This window comes from Symphalangus syndactylus, chromosome 12 (genome assembly GCF_028878055.3).
Source record: "Symphalangus syndactylus isolate Jambi chromosome 12, NHGRI_mSymSyn1-v2.1_pri, whole genome shotgun sequence".
NCBI classification, from domain to species: domain Eukaryota; kingdom Metazoa; phylum Chordata; class Mammalia; order Primates; family Hylobatidae; genus Symphalangus; species Symphalangus syndactylus.
Genome location: NC_072441.2, coordinates 35,800,192 through 35,818,342, shown reverse-complemented (window position 1 = coordinate 35,818,342; position 18,151 = coordinate 35,800,192). Strand labels below are relative to the sequence as shown.

Here is an 18,151-nt window from a genome sequence, read left to right as displayed (position 1 = left end):
GTAGCTGGGATTACAGGCAGCCCCCCACCATGCCTGGCTAACTTTTTGTACGTTTAGTAGAGACTGGGTTTGGCTATGCTGGGCAGGCTGGGAACTCCTGACCTCAGGTGACCCGCCCGCCTCGGCCTCCCATTTTTTTTGTATTTTTAGTAGAGACGAGTTTTCACCATGTTGGCCAGGCTAGTCTTGAACTCCCGACCTCAGGCGATCCACCCGCCTTGGCCTCCCAAAGTGCTGTGATTGCAGGCATGCGCTACCATGCCCAGCTGTAAAATGACTTTCACATTGATAATTCTTGGGTAATCAGCATTTAGACTAGTAAATACCAAGCATTATTTTAGAGATGCCAGTCTCTCCATAGTGTTTTTTAATTAAAAATGAAAAAAGATCAATATGAAAAATAATCCTTTAGTTTCATTTAATTAAATTTTATTTATTTTTTGAGATGGGGTCTCACTCTATCATCCAGGATGGAGTGCAGTGGCATGATCTCAGCTGACTGCAACCTCTCCCTCCCTGGGCTCAGGTGATCCTCCCGCCTCAGCCTCCCAAGTAGCTGGGACTACAGGCATGTGCCACCATGTCCAGCTATTTTTTTTCTTGGTGTATTTTTTGTAAAGATGGGGTTTCACCATGTTGCACAGGCTGGCCTTGAACTCCTGAGCTCAAGCAATGTGCCTGCCTCGGCCTCCCAAAGTGCTGGGATTATAGGCATGAACCACTGTGCCCAGCGAAAAATTATCCTTTAGAACTCTGAAAAACATAGGTACTAGAAAAAATGTATTCCTGGACATTTAATTGTTCAGAATATATCTCAAACTGGGATAAAAATATCTTGGATCTATAACTACAGTGTGTTCTATATATATATGTAAGGCTGATGGGAGCATAGATGTGAATCCGGCCCATGAAATTTTCTTACACAATTGAAGAGGTATAAGAAGGGAATTTTAGTGTTTTTTTTTTTTAAATAATTTTCAGAATATTTAGAAATTGAGGTCATAATATGCCACTTCGGTAATTACTAATTTTTCATTCCCAAACCTCGAAGTAAATAAAAACAAATTATTTTTAAAATATTTCATTTCTTTTTAAAAATTCACTTATATAAAATATAAATTTAAGGTTATGAATTCAAATATAGGTGCTAATTTGATTTATGTCCATTTCTTCCATATACCCCTTTGATCTGCCTTTTTTATATAAAGTCTCATGACTTAGGCAGGCACAATAAGGCATAATTAGGCATTAAGATATGGCATCCCAGATAGTTAAGTCTTCATTCAGTATCTGCTGCCCTAATGAAGTTAGCACTGCTTCTGGTAGAAGAGTAGTCTGTGTCCCTTTTGAGTTCTTCCACATGTATGCTTGGGAAGCTTTTTACTTCACTAACTAAGGTATACTGTTAACTTCATCTGAATTCAATCTCACTGAATAATTAACAATTCTAAATTGTTCAAACCTAAATTAATAAAATTTTACTGTATTTCTTTCAAATATTTTTCACAAGTGAACTCCTACCTCTCAGTGGTAGCATTTGAATTCTAAATTATGCTTCAACACTATCTGTAGCTATTCTGCCATCTATGAAGCATGGATGTTCTGCATTGTGGGAGATGTAATTCACTGACCACATTTTCACCTGAAGGCAGTTATGTTTAATATAAACATCTGACTCAAGTTCTGTGTGCTAAAATATCTGACTGAGAGAATGCATTCCATAAAATAAATTCATTAGGAACATATTATATAAAACGGTTAAGCATTTGCCACAGTTTCATAGCAAGTACTTTCATTACTTAAAAAATCTACATTCTGGTATTTAGGCACTCTTACACTTTTTTGTTAATGATTTTTCAATTGGAAAAACACACACACACACAAAACCAACTTGTAAAACACAGGATAGAGTTTGGCTTTTGCATTAATTTTAGTAAGTGTGGTCAATAATTTCTCTTGGGAACAGACAAAAATAATTTGACATAAAAGAAGTACAGCACTGGGAAATAATAGATACAGAATGGAAACATCACCCTCTTATATATGAATATTCTAAATCAAAATTAAACTGGACAGTAGATTCACTTACCAATATTTTCTGTGGGCATTGAGACCCTTGTTGGTTCTAAAAGATTGTCAGCTAGGACAAAAGCTCCTTCTTCCAATGTATCGAGTAACATTGTTGCAGTATGTGCTTGTTCAGAAGAATTCATATGTTTCCATGATTCCAAAGCTTCAGGTCTCAGAAGGTTGTCCACTGTGTCAACAATTGCCTGTATCCATTAGAAAACTATCATTAGTTTTGACTGCTTTTAGAACCAAAGTGATTTTCAGTCGCTGATGAGTAACAATTGTAATATTTATCTGTCATGATGATTTACTCTTACTTCAAGATGGAAGAACACTTAGACAACATATATCTGGTCCATTTTAAAATATACCTGGACCATTTTAAAACAACACTGACTGAAGATTAACAGACTGCTATTTGATTACAAAGAGTAAGTATAGAAAGGTGGATTCTTTCTATTTATTTAATCACACCTCAATTGTTGACAGTTGACAACCACCTGTGTCAGCTCTTAATCTGAGACATTACTCTTACAGGTAGAGTCAAAACTACTAAAGTCATCCTATTTATAATCTCAAAACTTGAATATTCTAAACCCAAAATACTAATGTCTTTGGAGTAGATTAATATGTATGCTTGAAAATTAAACTATTTTTTTTTGGAATCTCAACTAAAATAGTAACCAAATTTATTCCTTATAGACACTGTCTACTTATAATCATTTGAAATAAAAAAAACAAGGTGGCATTAAAGTTCATAATTTATCTGTGAACATTTTCACTCTTCCAATTCTGTCCAGCTAAAAAACACTTGAGCATATACTTTAATTCATCAACAATGATCTGCTTTTAAAGGGATAAAGAAAGGAATCAAAATTAAAGCCTCTACTGATAAGTTAAAGAAAACAGGAAAGTAGAATCAAGTCTTCATGAACACCCAAGCTGTAAATATTCACATATGTAGGTTTAATTTATTGCTACACAAAATAACATTAAATAAAATATAACTCAGTTAATCAACTGAAGGCAGGATCTTATACTAGTACCTTCTGTAGCTACGCACTGACTATGCTTTGGAAAGGTGAAATCACTAAGTTTATTTACTCTATTCCATTCACCCAGTCATAATGTGTCATTATGCTCATAAACACATAGTTCTGATCTACTGATAATTACTGAAGAAAAAGAACACACGTTGTACAAAAAGAACAACAATAAAAATTGCTAGCGTGAGGTACTGTATGAACAGGGGGGAAAGTTGTTTGAAGCTACTGTCAGAGTAAGATTAATTAGCTTAATCCATCTTAATATCCTCGTTCTGTCTGCCGTGTGAGCCACCACGACCTTCCTGGCAGGTGGAAGATACTTCCAAGTGGCGTTAAAGGCTTTTTTTCTCCCTGTAATGGGAGATAGAATAGTCGAAATGCTCACACTGATACTGCTGCAGCCATTGACTAGAGTGGAACAGAAATTGGTCTGCAGAGGCCAGATTCATTAGTCACCAAGAAATACAGACTGGAGCCTCTCTCTAATCTAAGTTACAAACGAATCCTCTGTCACAAAGTGGGAACTTGCTTCATTTGCATAGTGTAAGTCAGCTTCTGATTTGTAATTTAAAGAGTTTTATTAGTCTTATCTGAACAGAGAAGCTCATTTGAGACATACTGAAAATGACACTGGTCAGAAATTAAGGTCATGCTGAAATTTACTCCATATACACATAACTTGCTAATGGCATGCTTTTATTAATTTGAAACACTCCTTATTTATTACTATTTGTACTTGTCTAGTGCGATCAAAATGATCATTAGCCTAAGAATATTCCCCAAGTAGTCTCTTTCTGCCAAAGGAAAAAAAAAGCTATTCTTTTCCAACTGAGATGTATGTCCTGGGCAACATACCAATTATTACATTTCATACATTAATACCTTAAAGGTGAACTGAACACTGAAGTTTAAAAAAATTCTATAGATTTCAGCAGTTATTTCTCTGCCCCTATTAAATAGGCTAAAAGGGGACTTTCAGACCATTATTACCTAAAAACAGACTTTCCTACTACCTTTTCTTGTAAAGTTCTCAAGTTCAACAATGTCCAATACTAACTAGTGAGACGTCATTTTTTTCTAGACCTTGCCAACCAAAATTAGTGAAGTCATGCCTTTTTAATACCCTCTTGTCTAAGAAACTACAAAAGTTCTTTTGTTTTCTTGTCACAATATATGGATTCGTTCTTCAAGGTTTGATTTACCACGGTTATGGTCCCCTGAAAAGTAAGGTTAGAAAGTAACTATCTCCCCAAAAGGAACTTCTAAAATTCACAGAACAAAACAAAATACAATTTGGTATTATTATTTTGATCTATCACACAGAACCAGTATGGCTTAATTCCACTGTTAGCCTCAGCATGTCTCCTATTACTTGGATCTACCAGGGAGAAAACCCGGCTGGAATGGACAGGGATTCTGAGCTCAACAGTGGCTTTCTGTTCCTATTAGCTTGATAAAAAACAGTATGTAACATACATAGATATCACAGTCCAATTATTTATATTTCATTTTCAGTAACCCATCCCCATATCAACCTGATTCCAGAAATGACTCCTAAAAATTTCAGAATAAAGCCTATTTTATTTAAGAGTATACCACAAAGATAAGAAAGCAGTGACTTTTTCATGCACATACATTATGACTATACAGTCTTTGATATGATAAACTGCCGAGAATATATCATAGCTGTTTTACTCAAGTTGTTTTTTTAATCCACAGAGATAACAACAGGAAACAAAGAGATTACATAATTACTTTCCAATTAAGAGGATATTTCGTTAAAATTCGTGTACTTTTGGATGAATGGAAAAACAGCAGAAATCATTAAAAGTAAATTATTTGCTTATTCTGAGAGTAATATACCTGTGAAAAGCCAACATTTGTACAGCTGATATGGGGCACATTATATAATTATCAAAGACTGAAATACATTGGATCATGCAGCAAGATGATAAAGCGTGGCAGGTAGCTGAAGAAGGGAGAAAGCAGGGTGACAGCACAGGAGAGATACCTTAAGGTAAGCCCTGCATGTCTTCTCTCGTTTTTGGAGCTTTTAAGTAAAAGAAAAGAAAATCAGAGGTTAGATTTTTATCTGCTGAAAACGAGGAAAGAAGAAATCCTCAAAAATTAAGCTGGTGTTCCAGAGCTTGAAGTTTATATGCAGTAGTCCTCTGGAGTCTGATTCTGCACTGACTACCAAACCTGCTTATTTACAGTTTTTTATTCTATTTTACGAAGTATACTAATCTAAAATATGTTGACAAAAAGAGACAAAATATATACTGCAGTAAAAAAAAAAAAAAGTCAATTTTTTCACCAGGTAGAACCACATTAGGCACAGATTTTGGGTTCCTATGAACCTAATACAAACACTTATAGTGTGATGAAAAGTAGCAATCCAACTTTTGTCATAACAGGAAAAATTAATGGCACTGATAACAATATATTCCTGGAGACAGCAACTTGTCCTTCTTCCAAAAGCTGCCATTCAAAGAAATACTTCAGTGGCTAATATTCCTATATGTGTCAAAATTTTGCTGCAACTATAAGAGTTCCATGTATTAGCATACAAAGTATATCAACTGTATAATATATAATCTCTCCAAGTGCAGATAATGCATTATAAACTGACAGTATTGACCACAATCAGATGGATAAAGTTTGCCACCAACTAAGATCTCTCTCAGGTAATTAACATCATTTACACTTTTTTGGGAGGGCAGGGCACATTGCTCTTTTCTCAACTGTAATTCTTCCTCGGAAAAATGAACCAAATTAGAAATTTTGCTTCTAAGTATATGTCCCAGGGCCAAAGATTTGGCTCTCAACTGCTATAAGACAAGAGCTGCCATACCAAGTGTCTAATTCAAAATAACAGAAGAGTTCTCCCCACCTTGTTATAACTCCGTCCAGCTGAATCTTTTTCACTAGGTTTCAGTTCCTGCAGCTGTGCATCAAGGATGTCCACCAACTGCTCCATCAACCTCACTGAAGAACTTACATCCCCAGCAAACACTGGCCCTTTGGTATGTTTAGCCAGTTCATTGGCAAGACTAGCAGCATTTTCTCCACTTCTGATCTGAAACGACAATTTGTATTATCTCATTTAAATTTTTTGTTCTGTTTATGGCTTCTAGTTCTCCTTGAGTATCTTTATTGTGGTGAAAAAAATTTGCGAATGTTAAATTCTCCAACTAATTGAGACCGATAACTTTCTCTTCGTCTTAGAAGTTTCAAGGCTCTTAGATCATCAACACACACACACACAAAATTCTGAACCAGGCATTTAAAAGAAATAAAAAGGAAAAGAAATCCCTTCTCAAAAATTTCAGCCAGTTCTCTCATTTCACTGCAACCATTTAAAATTGTTAAAGTCTTATTTATTCCAATGATGGAATTTAAGTCAGTATGTAATCAACATGATACTGAGGGTTATTATCTGATGTTTATTCCTCATAAAGGTAGATGAAGGAGGAGAAAAAATTGCATTGCATTACACTGTAATATTAAAGTTACTAATGCCTTTTAAAGTAGTTTACTCATTCTACCATAATCATGTGTGACATAAACATCTGCTTGCATTCGGTGGACTCAGTTGTAAACTTAATGATATTTTATTTAATTGGTGAATGCAGTTTGTCTTATGAACATCAAAAGAAACCGAACTAAATATGAATGAAATTAACAAGCACTACTCACTAAAAAGCTTAACATAGAGAACAGGATACCCTCAAATATATGTAACTTTCAATAAATAGTTTACAGACAAAACTATGCATAATTTTTTTTACTTTTATACTGAACAAAGAGCAATAAAGCTGGTTTTAACACACAAAGCTAAATTATTTATATTACAAGTTAATGCCCTAAATCACCAATGTGTCATATTAAAAGGTTCCAACCAACCTTCTGAGCCAGCTGATTCACCCAGTGTGAGGTACAGTTGCTAAGATCGGGGCCCTTAGGGTTCCATGTTCCAGTGGAAATCATGCAGAGATATGAGGCAGTTCCTACAACAGATGTAGAAAACAACAGTGAAATTGAAACCATTTCTCTGCATGCATTCGGGAAATCAGCTATGATGATCCTGCTCTGCGTGTTAAATTTTGAATAAACTCTAATGCAAGTATTTGATAAGTGACAAAAAGTAGGGTATAATGCAGATTATAAATGGTAAATATGAAGTCAGTATAGAAATACCATATATTTATAGCAAACAAACAAAAACCCTTAATTTTCTTGGGACTCATCCAAAGTGATGCTTATAATGAGAAAGGCAGCTGTAAGGAAGACTCACTAGAGTCTTGGGGCAAAGATTTCAGGCTTGACCTACGTTTCTCAAAGGGAGAGGTAATTTATAGTGCCTGATCTTAAATTACTTTTACAGTTTAAAAAACTTTGTCCATAGATGTTATATTACCAAAGTACAAAAATAAAGTTAGCTACTGTAAACACTGCTTTCTTCGAATAAAATCACTTCACTGTAAAATAGAACCTACTTACTAAATTGAAAAATGTATGCATGGTTGTTTACAGAAAATACCTCTTGTTCCCTTGGGGCATGGTCGTTCAACCATCATTCCCCTTTGTGTCTGAGGCCACTTTATCCCCTTGGAGTCTAATGCTTCACAGAATCTCTCTGGCAGGGGAAAAATATTTGTTACAGGTGGAATTTTGGTTGTAGAAACTGCTGGAGGTGGTTTTGTCCCTTTGCTTCCTTCCTGTGATCCAGCTACAGTTGTGCTCATGGGGCCTTTCTGTGAAGTAGTGCTTGTGGTTGATACTGTGGTTTTGAACAGCTCAGCTGAAGAAGTTATTGTCACAGCTGTGGTAGGCACTATGGAAAAAAGATGAGTATATTAATCTCAAACACACACTTGCACTCACAGTCATGCACACGTGGAATGTGAGCATGCACACACACACACACAAAACCCTACCCATCTGTCTGCCCACAAACCAAGGAAATGAGAATTACTGACAATATCGCTCGTAAGAATAAATCTTTTCATCTATTCCAATTTACTTATACTGATGGCTAAGAGAAGGTAGGTAGTTTAGGCTTTACTACAGCGTTTGCTGTATGACTCAAGTTTATTTCTCAATGAAATATGTGACAGTACAGTTTAAGTATAACTTCATCACATACTGTTTAACAGGAAACGTGGGACAGTTTAATTTAGAAAAATTCTATTGTATAAACTCACATTCTATAAGCAATCAAATTCAAAGCATTAACAAAACTGTGGTGATTATATATAATTAGGATGATAAAAAAATTTAAAGTCACCCACTTTACATATTGCAAGAAAATAAATACTGTGACATCTTTCCACCCAGCAGCCGTTCTTGCCTGAGCACGATCAGCATGCCTGATTAGATCCAAACAGAAGATAAGCTTGGCATGCTTGCGCTGTTTTATTACGGAAACATCTCAGGCTTCGGCATCGTTACCTTGGAAAAGGTAGGTATGAGGAAGCAGCTAGTTCCAGTCAGAGGTGGAATCTCTTACCAAGATAAAGCATCAGATCAAATCATGCCTAATTCAAACCAACCCTTCATATCTTAGTGACCCTTAACAGAGAATATTTAGAACTACTGTTACACATTTAAAAGCAAAAATGTTTTCATTATTTTTAAAAGTTATTTTTGCCTTCCAATGTTACTAAACTGTTAAATCCACTGGGTTTAAGAAATAGTGGATCTCAATGCTTCTTCCATTAATTACCATTGAATTAATTTAAACAACAAAAATCTGTCAGTAAAAATTTAATACTACCACACTTAAAAACTATTGGAGGAAATCACACGAAAGTTGTATCAACATTTACAGATTATTGGCTCTTAAAACCTTATATATATGATGCCTTAAATTTAAATTGTAGTAGAGCAAATGAAAAATAGCTATGTTTTCAAATCATCTTAATAAAATCAACTTATTTTACACTTTACCTACACATGAGATAATAAACTAGAATATTAGAATTTATTAGAAAACAAGTTCATATTATCACTGATATGTTTACTATTTTAAGCTCTGGTCCATCAATCTTTCTTTATTAATTCTGACACTACTGAGAGTAAACTACGAAAAAGTACTGTGACATGTTTCTAGCTCTTTAGTAGTTACATACTTCTTGTTACCAATAAGTACACTATACACGTTTTATTCCTTTTCCCCCCTCTATCTCAAGAGAAACTTCTAAAGCATGTGTTTTATTTCCAGGGCATAATTTATTGACCATATGAGAGATGCCTATGTACATTAGTCAAACATCATGCCTAGCCAGCTGCTGCAGAAACCTATTCAAACCTGTCTATCTTTTCTTTAAAGCACTTGCTTGACATCTTGTTAAACCTCTGTAATTTTCTTTTGATTACAATGCAGCCAGGCTTTCAGTGCTTTCTCAATTAACATTTGTCAAAAGCATCACAAATCTTTTGCAGAAGTGTCAAATGACTGCTGCTGAATCAAGTCTTAAAGAGGAGTCGGGAATCAGAACAGAAAAAAGAAGGGGGCAGAGCAAAATGCTTGAGTGCTACACTATCTGATATATCCCTTGACACTGTACTAACTAGTACATATTTAATCACTGAAATATGTGTTAATGCTACAATTAGTGATTTGTTAGGTAAGCATTAGTCGAGATTCATAAGAACCAACTCAAGGTAGACAATAAAAGGACCTCAATTAAATGCGCAAAATTTCATGCCACATTCTACAGCCATGTTTCCTTTTTTTTTTTTTTTGAAAATTTATTTTTATACCTTTTCACCTTTTTGTTTGTTTTTTTTTTTTGAGACGGAATCTTGCTCTGTCACCAGGCTGGAGTGCAGTGATGTGGTCTCAGCTCACTGCAACCTCCGCCTCCCGCGTTCAAGCCATTCTCCTGCTTCAGCCTCCCGAGTAGCTGGGATTACAGGCACCCACCACCACACCCAGCTAATTTTTGTATTTTTAGTAGAGACGGGGTTTCACCATATTGGCCAGGATGGTCTCGATCTCCTGACCTCGTGATCCGCCCACCTCGGCCTCCCAAAGTGCTGGGATTACAGGGGTGAGCGATTGTGCCCAGCCACCTTTTTACCTTTTGATCACCAAAATAGATTAAACGGAATCAACTTATTCTTCAAAAATAAATCAGTGAAATATTGGGATATCATGAAAATAAACATGATCATAAAGCTTAAGTGAAAAACTAAATCTTTTAGAGGTACACGTAGAATTTCTGGGATTTTGAAGGTTTAAGTCTAGCAATACCAGAAGAAAAGCAACTTTTTTTCTCATGTGAAGGCTAGAAATGCAGATATATTTCTAAAAATTATTATTTATTTCCACAGGTGGAAATGGCCCCAATAGGGCATCTGGTAATGATAAAAGCATATGTTGATTTAGCATTTATGTGCCAGGTGCTATGCCAATCACCATTCATGGATAATCAGATCATCTTATTTAATCCTTATCACAACTCCATGAAGTAGGCACTATAATTATCTTCCTTTTACAGATAAGGAAACTGAACGATGAAGTTAAGTAATTTGTTTAAGGTCACTTTCCCATACTCTTAGATGCTATGATCTTACTTGCCTAGTTACAGATTTTCATAGACTGTAGAAAAATATAGCATCCAACAAGTAACCTTGCAGTTACCTGGGAACATTTAACTAACACGGTGTTCTGTGTAAATCTCTAAAAGAATAACAATTTGGAAAGAAAATTCAAGACTAGAATAACAAACAATGAGAAGTTCCATAATGAAACATGGCAAAAGGTTCAAAACTCAAGAATATCCTATAAATAATAATAGAAAACACAACTCACAATAGAATTATAACTCTAATCCAAACCCTTTTTTATAGAGCTCTATTTATCCTGATGCCATATCATGCACTCATGCACTGACTTAGGATTCTACCTACCATTTATCATTTGAGTAGAAACAAAATACCTAAGAAATGATGCTAATAAACATGCTTAATAAGTACCCATGAAGATTTTAACTAACACATACAGAATGGTTCAATTTACTCTGGTTCTGTACTAAGAACTTCTATTTATTACCAGGGTTTTCCTCCATGAAAGGGTTTGAAGACAATAGCCATTTATGCTAAGGGTAATATTCTCCTCAGTGAGGTCCCAGAACTCACCCTCATCCACTGTTCATGAAATGAACTCTAGAGTTTCTGTAGCTTGGTAAAGCAAAAACGAGCACCTATTCAACTTGCCCCTGTTCACTGTCTAAAAACACTGATCATCTTTTATACAGCATTCTTTATCAGTGAAAACGTATTTCCGGAAGTATGTATCCTACGCTATGTATAAACAAAACTGGCTCTCTTTATAAAAATTTTTTCCTGGTATTACAGAAGTGTATCACATCACTAATTAGTGTAACACAAATGTTGAGGAACCGCCAAAAGCCAACTAAAAACACATCATTTTCTTTATAGTATTTGGATATCACACATGCAGACAGATTAAGTAAATATAAAGCAATCCAGATTAAGAAATGGAAAAGAGTTAAAACAGGACTGGAAAGGGTTTTTCCTAAGGCCATTCCAGAGAGGCAGAAGGTGAAAGAGGAAAACCAGACCTCGTTTAGGGGAGTGGAGCAAATGAACTATGCAGGGATCACATAAAGCTCAAAACTCACCAAAAAAAAAAGATTAGGGCACAAAAATAATATGCGTGTGCTTTTAGGAATGAAAAGGCTTGGATTTATAAATGGGAAAAAGTATTGAAGCTAATATATTATTAAACAGTCCACAATGAAAAATGATATGGATAATGAAAAAAAACGAATGGATAATTTCACAGCACAATTTATGCCTTGGCCATATATGTGATAGCAAATCCAGCACAGAGGACTTGAACTACGAATTTCAGCAAAATAAATCAATCACTATTTTATGACAGGCAAAAAACCTCATTTCTCTGATTGCTCTGTTCTATCAGTTTCTTGGATCTTGTTTCTGGAAAGCTGACAGTGGCTTATTGGTTTGACCTAAATTTGTGGGCCAGAATATTTCTGCAAGACCCCACCTACATGCATATAGGTAGCACACATCTTGGATGAGAGAGGAGAAGGGAGTCTCTAAATGCATAATATAAATTACAAGGAGAGAGAGAGAGAGAATGAATATGGGTCAAACAGCAGTGAGAGAAATTTAGGTCAGATAATACTTTTCATCACTAAGGGCTGCATAAGGGGTCAATATGAATTTTCATGTTCTGGGACTATTTAAGAATGGCTATTTTGGATGACAAAACATAGTTGTAGGAATATACAGCTGCTACATCTGCCAAAGCGTCTCATTTTCAAGGCTGTTAACTGCTCTTTCCAAAAGCATCTAAACTATCAAAGACTTTTCATCTGAAATGGATCAAATTATTTGCTAGAATATATGACACATGTGGAGGATGACATTACTAACCATCTTTGTATTTGCTGAAGTACTTTGTGGCAAGTAGATGGGTAATGTTTTTATTTGTTGAACTGAATTATACTCAACTTTACTCACAATTCTTCAGATTGTTGCCTGATTATGAATTTGCAATTTGTAAAACATTTTTTTCTTTCTTTTTTTTCTGAGGATGACAAAAAATTTACTGCTACCCAAGACAAATCTAACAACTGTGAGACTAATACAGGCTACAAAAAGGTTAACATAAGGATCAATATAATTTTAGCCAATGCCAATACAAGTTTGTCAATGCCTTAAGTTTGCCTTTTGACAAACCTATAGGATAAAGAAGCACTACTGTAGTAGCAGCTTTTGGAAATACAATTGAAGTAGACGAAACAAATCAAACTGCTGCCTCATGAGCAACATATGTATACCTTTTTAAATAAATGATTCCAAGACACTATCAATAAAACTACATGCCCTAAAAGAAGATTTCATTGTTATAAATTTAACAATGAACATTACTGCTACAACTAGAAGCCAAAAAATACAAACATAAACTGATTTAGGGAAAAAGGGGCTGTACACTAAGTCAGTGGATCATTATTGTTATTATATGAACAAAACTCACATATTTTGGTATTCTACAATGACTCAAATTAGAAATTCCAAGACAAAGAGCTGTGACTTCTGCTTTTGAGGTCCTGACCGTATGACAATATTTAAAACTGATTAACAGCATATCTTAAAATATGTATGGGTATGTGTTTGTTATGAACATATTTAAGTGTGTGTACTTGCATTGCTTTAAGAGAAGAAAAAATATATTAGTCTCTACCCCACCCTATTGAAGATACTAATTTAATCACTCCAAAGAACTTTCTAGTTCCTAAAATTTTGAAATAATGCAATAATTTCAAGATTAACACAGTAAATTAGGATATTAATTCAGATCTTAAACACACACTGTTCAAATAGAAGACTTATAAACAGTGCAAGCTCTATAATAATACATTAACAAGTTATTCTTTCATCATGAGTATGAGATAATCTTGTTTTAATGAAGTATTCATTTATCATCAAAAATTATTTCCCACAAAATTGAACTCACTTAATAAACCAAAGTATATTTCCAAAAATTTAGCATTACTTTCTAAAGTCATGATCCTCCATAAAGAGAATACAAATCACACAATGCTAGCATATCTGTCATCACAAGTCAACACTTGGGATCATTTAAAGCTTGGTTCATGTGATTGTTAAAGTCACAGAAATATTGACTTAAAACTGTCACTAATTTATCAGAAAATAAAAACATGTAATTTTACATGATAATCTAGAAAAATATTGGATGGCTCCCTCTCCTACTCAGAGAACAGACACCAAAACTTTAGAACGCATGTATCTGGCATTGTACATCAAGCCTAGCCATTCTCCTGGGACTTCCTAACACACGTTTCCTTTAAACACTGGCGCCAAGAAGTTAAAATGTCTGCACATAGATTGTAATCAATTTAGCAGTCAAGAAGGGGAAAACAATCAAACAAAACATTGCTAACAGGTTTCTGGTTAGTATTATATTTTTAGCAATGAAAAAAGTTTAAACTGACCAATAAATGCCACAATTTCTTGAAGCCAACATTAAAATGAAGAAATTGAGAAAAAGAAAACGAACCATAATAAGGCTAAAATGTATCACAACATTGTCCTTTGTCCTTTAACTATGAAAAGGGGAAGAAAATAGGAAAAAAAAATTAAGAAGTCTTTAAAAAGAAAAATGCTTTTCACAAAACGACATAAGCATTAGCAAGTAAACATGCTTACCTTGGGCAGGATCAGGTGGACCAAACTCCAGAGAATATCGTAAAATGAAGTTATTGTTCCACACGTACAGTTGGTTATCTCTTGGATTGTAATCCACTGCAGCAATATACTGATACTGGTTGGGGAAGGGAACATCTACATATTCTCCTCGGTTTAATCGGGTATTATAAATGTAATCAATTGAGTTCTTGCCTGTTTCACTTTCATTGTCTTGATAAACTGACCTAACCACATAGAGGACTCCGCATATCATAAAAGCATTTGATGCGGCACGTTTGTCGTATACAGTCTCCCACGTTGCTTCAAATCGAAGAGTGTATGGGTTCAGCTGGCTAATAACTATCATTCCATTGTTCTGTTCAGTGGCATAAATGACCCATAAGCCATTTTCATCAACTGCTAGGTCGATATCAGTCTTTCCTCCCCATCTGTATGGTGAGGTATCATGGTAGTTGGCATAGTTAATTATGGCCTCACCACTCTTAATTCTAGTCCTCAAGTCAAATTTCACAATATTCCTCGTTCTTTCTTTGTTAAAGAAGACAGCACCATCATATACCACAAATCCAGTACCATCTACTCGATTTGGAAGTTTATATGTTGTTGTTTGGCGACTATTTTGGAAATCTTCTAAAGAAGCATATTCTATTAAAGTATCGGTACGATATGGAGTCCAGGGCATGAAATAAATTTTATCTGCAGCCTGAAGAGGGTCCTTGCACCAAGCACCCGCCTTTTGTTCAGCTTCATATATACATGGTGAGTCCACAATTGCTTTCAAGGTCCCAGGACACACAAAAACTAACAGTTACAGAGAAAAGACAAAAATTAAGCCAAGTTAAAAAATTACACAGGCAAACATGCTTCAGCGATCACAAATCAAAAGGGAAGAATTCATATTATTAGCATTCAATTTTACCAAAATTTATACTTAATACAAATACTACCTTTCTTTTCTAAAGTTAGCATAATCAGTGTATCAGGGTACAAAGTAATTGGAGTTTATGTTTATTTTCACTAACAAAAGCGTAAGTTTAAGATCATTTATAAGTGGTTTGACAATTTAAATTTCTGCTATGTTTTCATCTTATAATCTGTTAACCTATGTTTTAAAGTTTGAGCTTTTGCACAACAGTATATATTTCATTTTATTACAAACATTATACCTTTCAACCCCCTACTTCACCTATGAGCCCCCAAAAGCAAAACCATGAAATAAGGCAAATCAAACAGAAAACCCAATGTGAAGACTTATTTAGAACTTTTACATAAGTTAGACTGAAAACAAAGGTGCTTCAATTTGAGGAACATAAATATTCGGAAAATGCAATTAGGAGCACAGAAAAGTAAATGCAAGAAAAGCAGTGATGAAACAATCAGGAGACCCTGTAACCATGGCATGCTATGGAGAGGGTTCTGGAAGCCAGGCAAGATGACACTTTAATTATAAGAAAATATCCAAGGGTGTCAGAAAAAGAGATAAAGGGTAGAAAAGAAACAGAGAAAGGGCAGTTCCCCCTCGCCGACTTCAGAATTTTTACCCCATCACCAGGTTTAGCAGTCATACAATTTCATTGTAAACAGATGACTTCCTTATAAGGTGGCATTTATGAGATCCTGCTGATTATTTTAATACAGGAGTGTTGTGGGGAGAGGGGAGGGAGGAGGTTAACATCCATAAGGCACATAACAGGGAGCTGGGGTTCAGACTGTATGTTATTTACCTTTTTGCTCCACTTCTATTTTAAGCATCGGGAGGAAAAATAAAAAAGGTGCAAGGAAAAAAGAAAAAAGATTAAAATAAATTGACTATTAGTCTAAGACTGAATTCGTAACAGATGCTAAATATAGGAAGAATTAAGAGCTGTACTACTTTGGATAAAGAGAAACACACAACAGGAAAACCTAGCAGGAGAAAGATTCTAAAGTTACATAAAAGAATATAGATCAATCATTTTAGGAGATTAAGGAGGCAACACAAATATGCTGGCATGTTGCTTCACTTAGTGTACCTGAATAAATAATGAAACTCTTCACTAATGCATGGTATACATATTCTTGCCTTTCCAAAGTCACTCAGCATTCTTACCAAGTTTTACTTTCTATATGTATTCTATAGACATAAATGCATGCATAGGTACATCATCCCCATTTATCTTATGTGAACTCAATTATTAAACTAACTTTAGATAAGCATAACAATAGAAAAATACATTTATAAAAATAATAACTTAATTTTGGAGTTTAGATCAAATTTAATTCTGATGTAGTTACATGTTTTTCATAGATATTTACTAAGAAATACATAATTATGCATCTCAGTATGTTTCAATTGTTTTTCTATTATTTTCTATTCCTAGATAAATTAATTTTAACCATTCAAAAAGCCTCCTCTTTAGGAATACATAAATATCCCCCCATCACCAGCAGAGATTTTGAAAAGTAGGGTAAGGTAGTACCTTTCTTCCCCACTAAGAATTAGTATATTTACTTAGTTAGGTTTACATATACATTTTATTATAAAATTCTTATTAAATTTTCTATATTATATATCTCAAACTTGTAATACTAAGTCTATAAAAAAAAGTAAGCAAAATACATACAAGGGAAAAGCAAGCACAGTAGGCAAGGAGAAAAAGGAAGAAAGAATTATGGTTAGATTATTATGACAATTCTACCATCATCAATTTACATAGAAAGCAAGCTAGCATGCAACAACAATCATACTGAGCATTCAAAGCAAATACCTTGACTCTACAGACCTTATAAAAAGTAAATGCTTTCATAAAACAAACCTGATCAGTAGAGTTATATGAGAAAAAAAAAAAAAAAAACTCCTACAGTTTCAAGAAACATTATGTAGTTAGGAAGGGGGCTATGTAAGATCCTTGTTGGTAAACCATATTCTAATACTTATAAACCATAAAATACTACATTACATTGTATATAGGTTTAAAGTATGTTGCCTAAATTTCATAAAACGACAAGACTGATGTCTGTTTCTCCCTTTTCTGTTGTTAAAATGCATTAGGGTGTGCTAATACTGCATTTCCAAAATGTACTCAGACAGAGTAGTGCACATTTTATTAAGATCTTAGTTTGATTAATTTTTAAAAATTACAATAGTTCATCAAGATTAAATGTTGACCTTCTGAAACACCTATGGGAAAAAAGTCACACGAACATTTTTGCCATAGGAATGGCATACAACTTTCCACATTAAGCTACAACTTTCCCCAATCAACTTAGTCTATGTAACCACTTTCAGGAAACATACTTGCTCTATAATGTGTAATTCTGACTACATCTGAAAAACAAGAAATTCAACATTACTGTCTTGAAAACAACACTTTTGTATAAACCACTAGTCCTAAAATTACTCCTCAGAGAAGAGCAATATTATACCTGCTTAGAATCAATAACGGAAGGGCGTGGTGAGAAAATGAGGATAAGAGAAATGATTAGCGTTGTGACTACTCAAACTACATTTACATACAGCTGTACGCTTTTTTCCCCTAAGGAAAGGATAATTTTACTGAAATAAATTAAATGTAAAGGATGGAAATAATACATTTTAAAATGTTTATTTAAAAAAGAACTTAAAACAAGTTCAATAAAAGATGTAGAAAGTGTATTTTGCTTTCCATTCATTGAAAATAGCTAAATTTTATTATTTGATAAACTAGAATTACAAGGTAGTTAGTGAACAGAATATCAAAGTCTTTATTTACTTGAGATTTAATTGATATCACATATTAAAGGAAAATAAATATAAATTATATATTATATATATTTTATAATTC

General features: G+C 34.3%; 1 protein-coding gene across 9 annotated transcripts in view; it reads right to left on the bottom strand.

The window, feature by feature from the left end:
- The window catches only part of ADGRL2 (adhesion G protein-coupled receptor L2), a 691,023-nt gene that overhangs the window by 34,993 nt on the left and 637,879 nt on the right, over nucleotides 1–18,151 (bottom strand). For 3 of the 9 annotated variants that reach the window (XM_063624182.1, XM_063624181.1, XM_063624183.1), the window contains 7 exons: nucleotides 16,073–16,084; nucleotides 14,349–15,149; nucleotides 7,660–7,953; nucleotides 7,023–7,126; nucleotides 6,010–6,195; nucleotides 5,128–5,166; nucleotides 2,090–2,273 (listed from right to left, as the gene is read on the bottom strand). In XM_063624182.1, the coding sequence (XP_063480252.1) occupies nucleotides 2,090–2,273; nucleotides 5,128–5,166; nucleotides 6,010–6,195; nucleotides 7,023–7,126; nucleotides 7,660–7,953; nucleotides 14,349–15,149; nucleotides 16,073–16,084 (1,620 nt within the window). The remainder of the gene's footprint in view (nucleotides 1–2,089; nucleotides 2,274–5,127; nucleotides 5,167–6,009; nucleotides 6,196–7,022; nucleotides 7,127–7,659; nucleotides 7,954–14,348; nucleotides 15,150–16,072; nucleotides 16,085–18,151) is intronic. The other 6 variants (XM_063624180.1, XM_063624188.1, XM_063624185.1 and 3 more) reach the window with 2 other exon arrangements.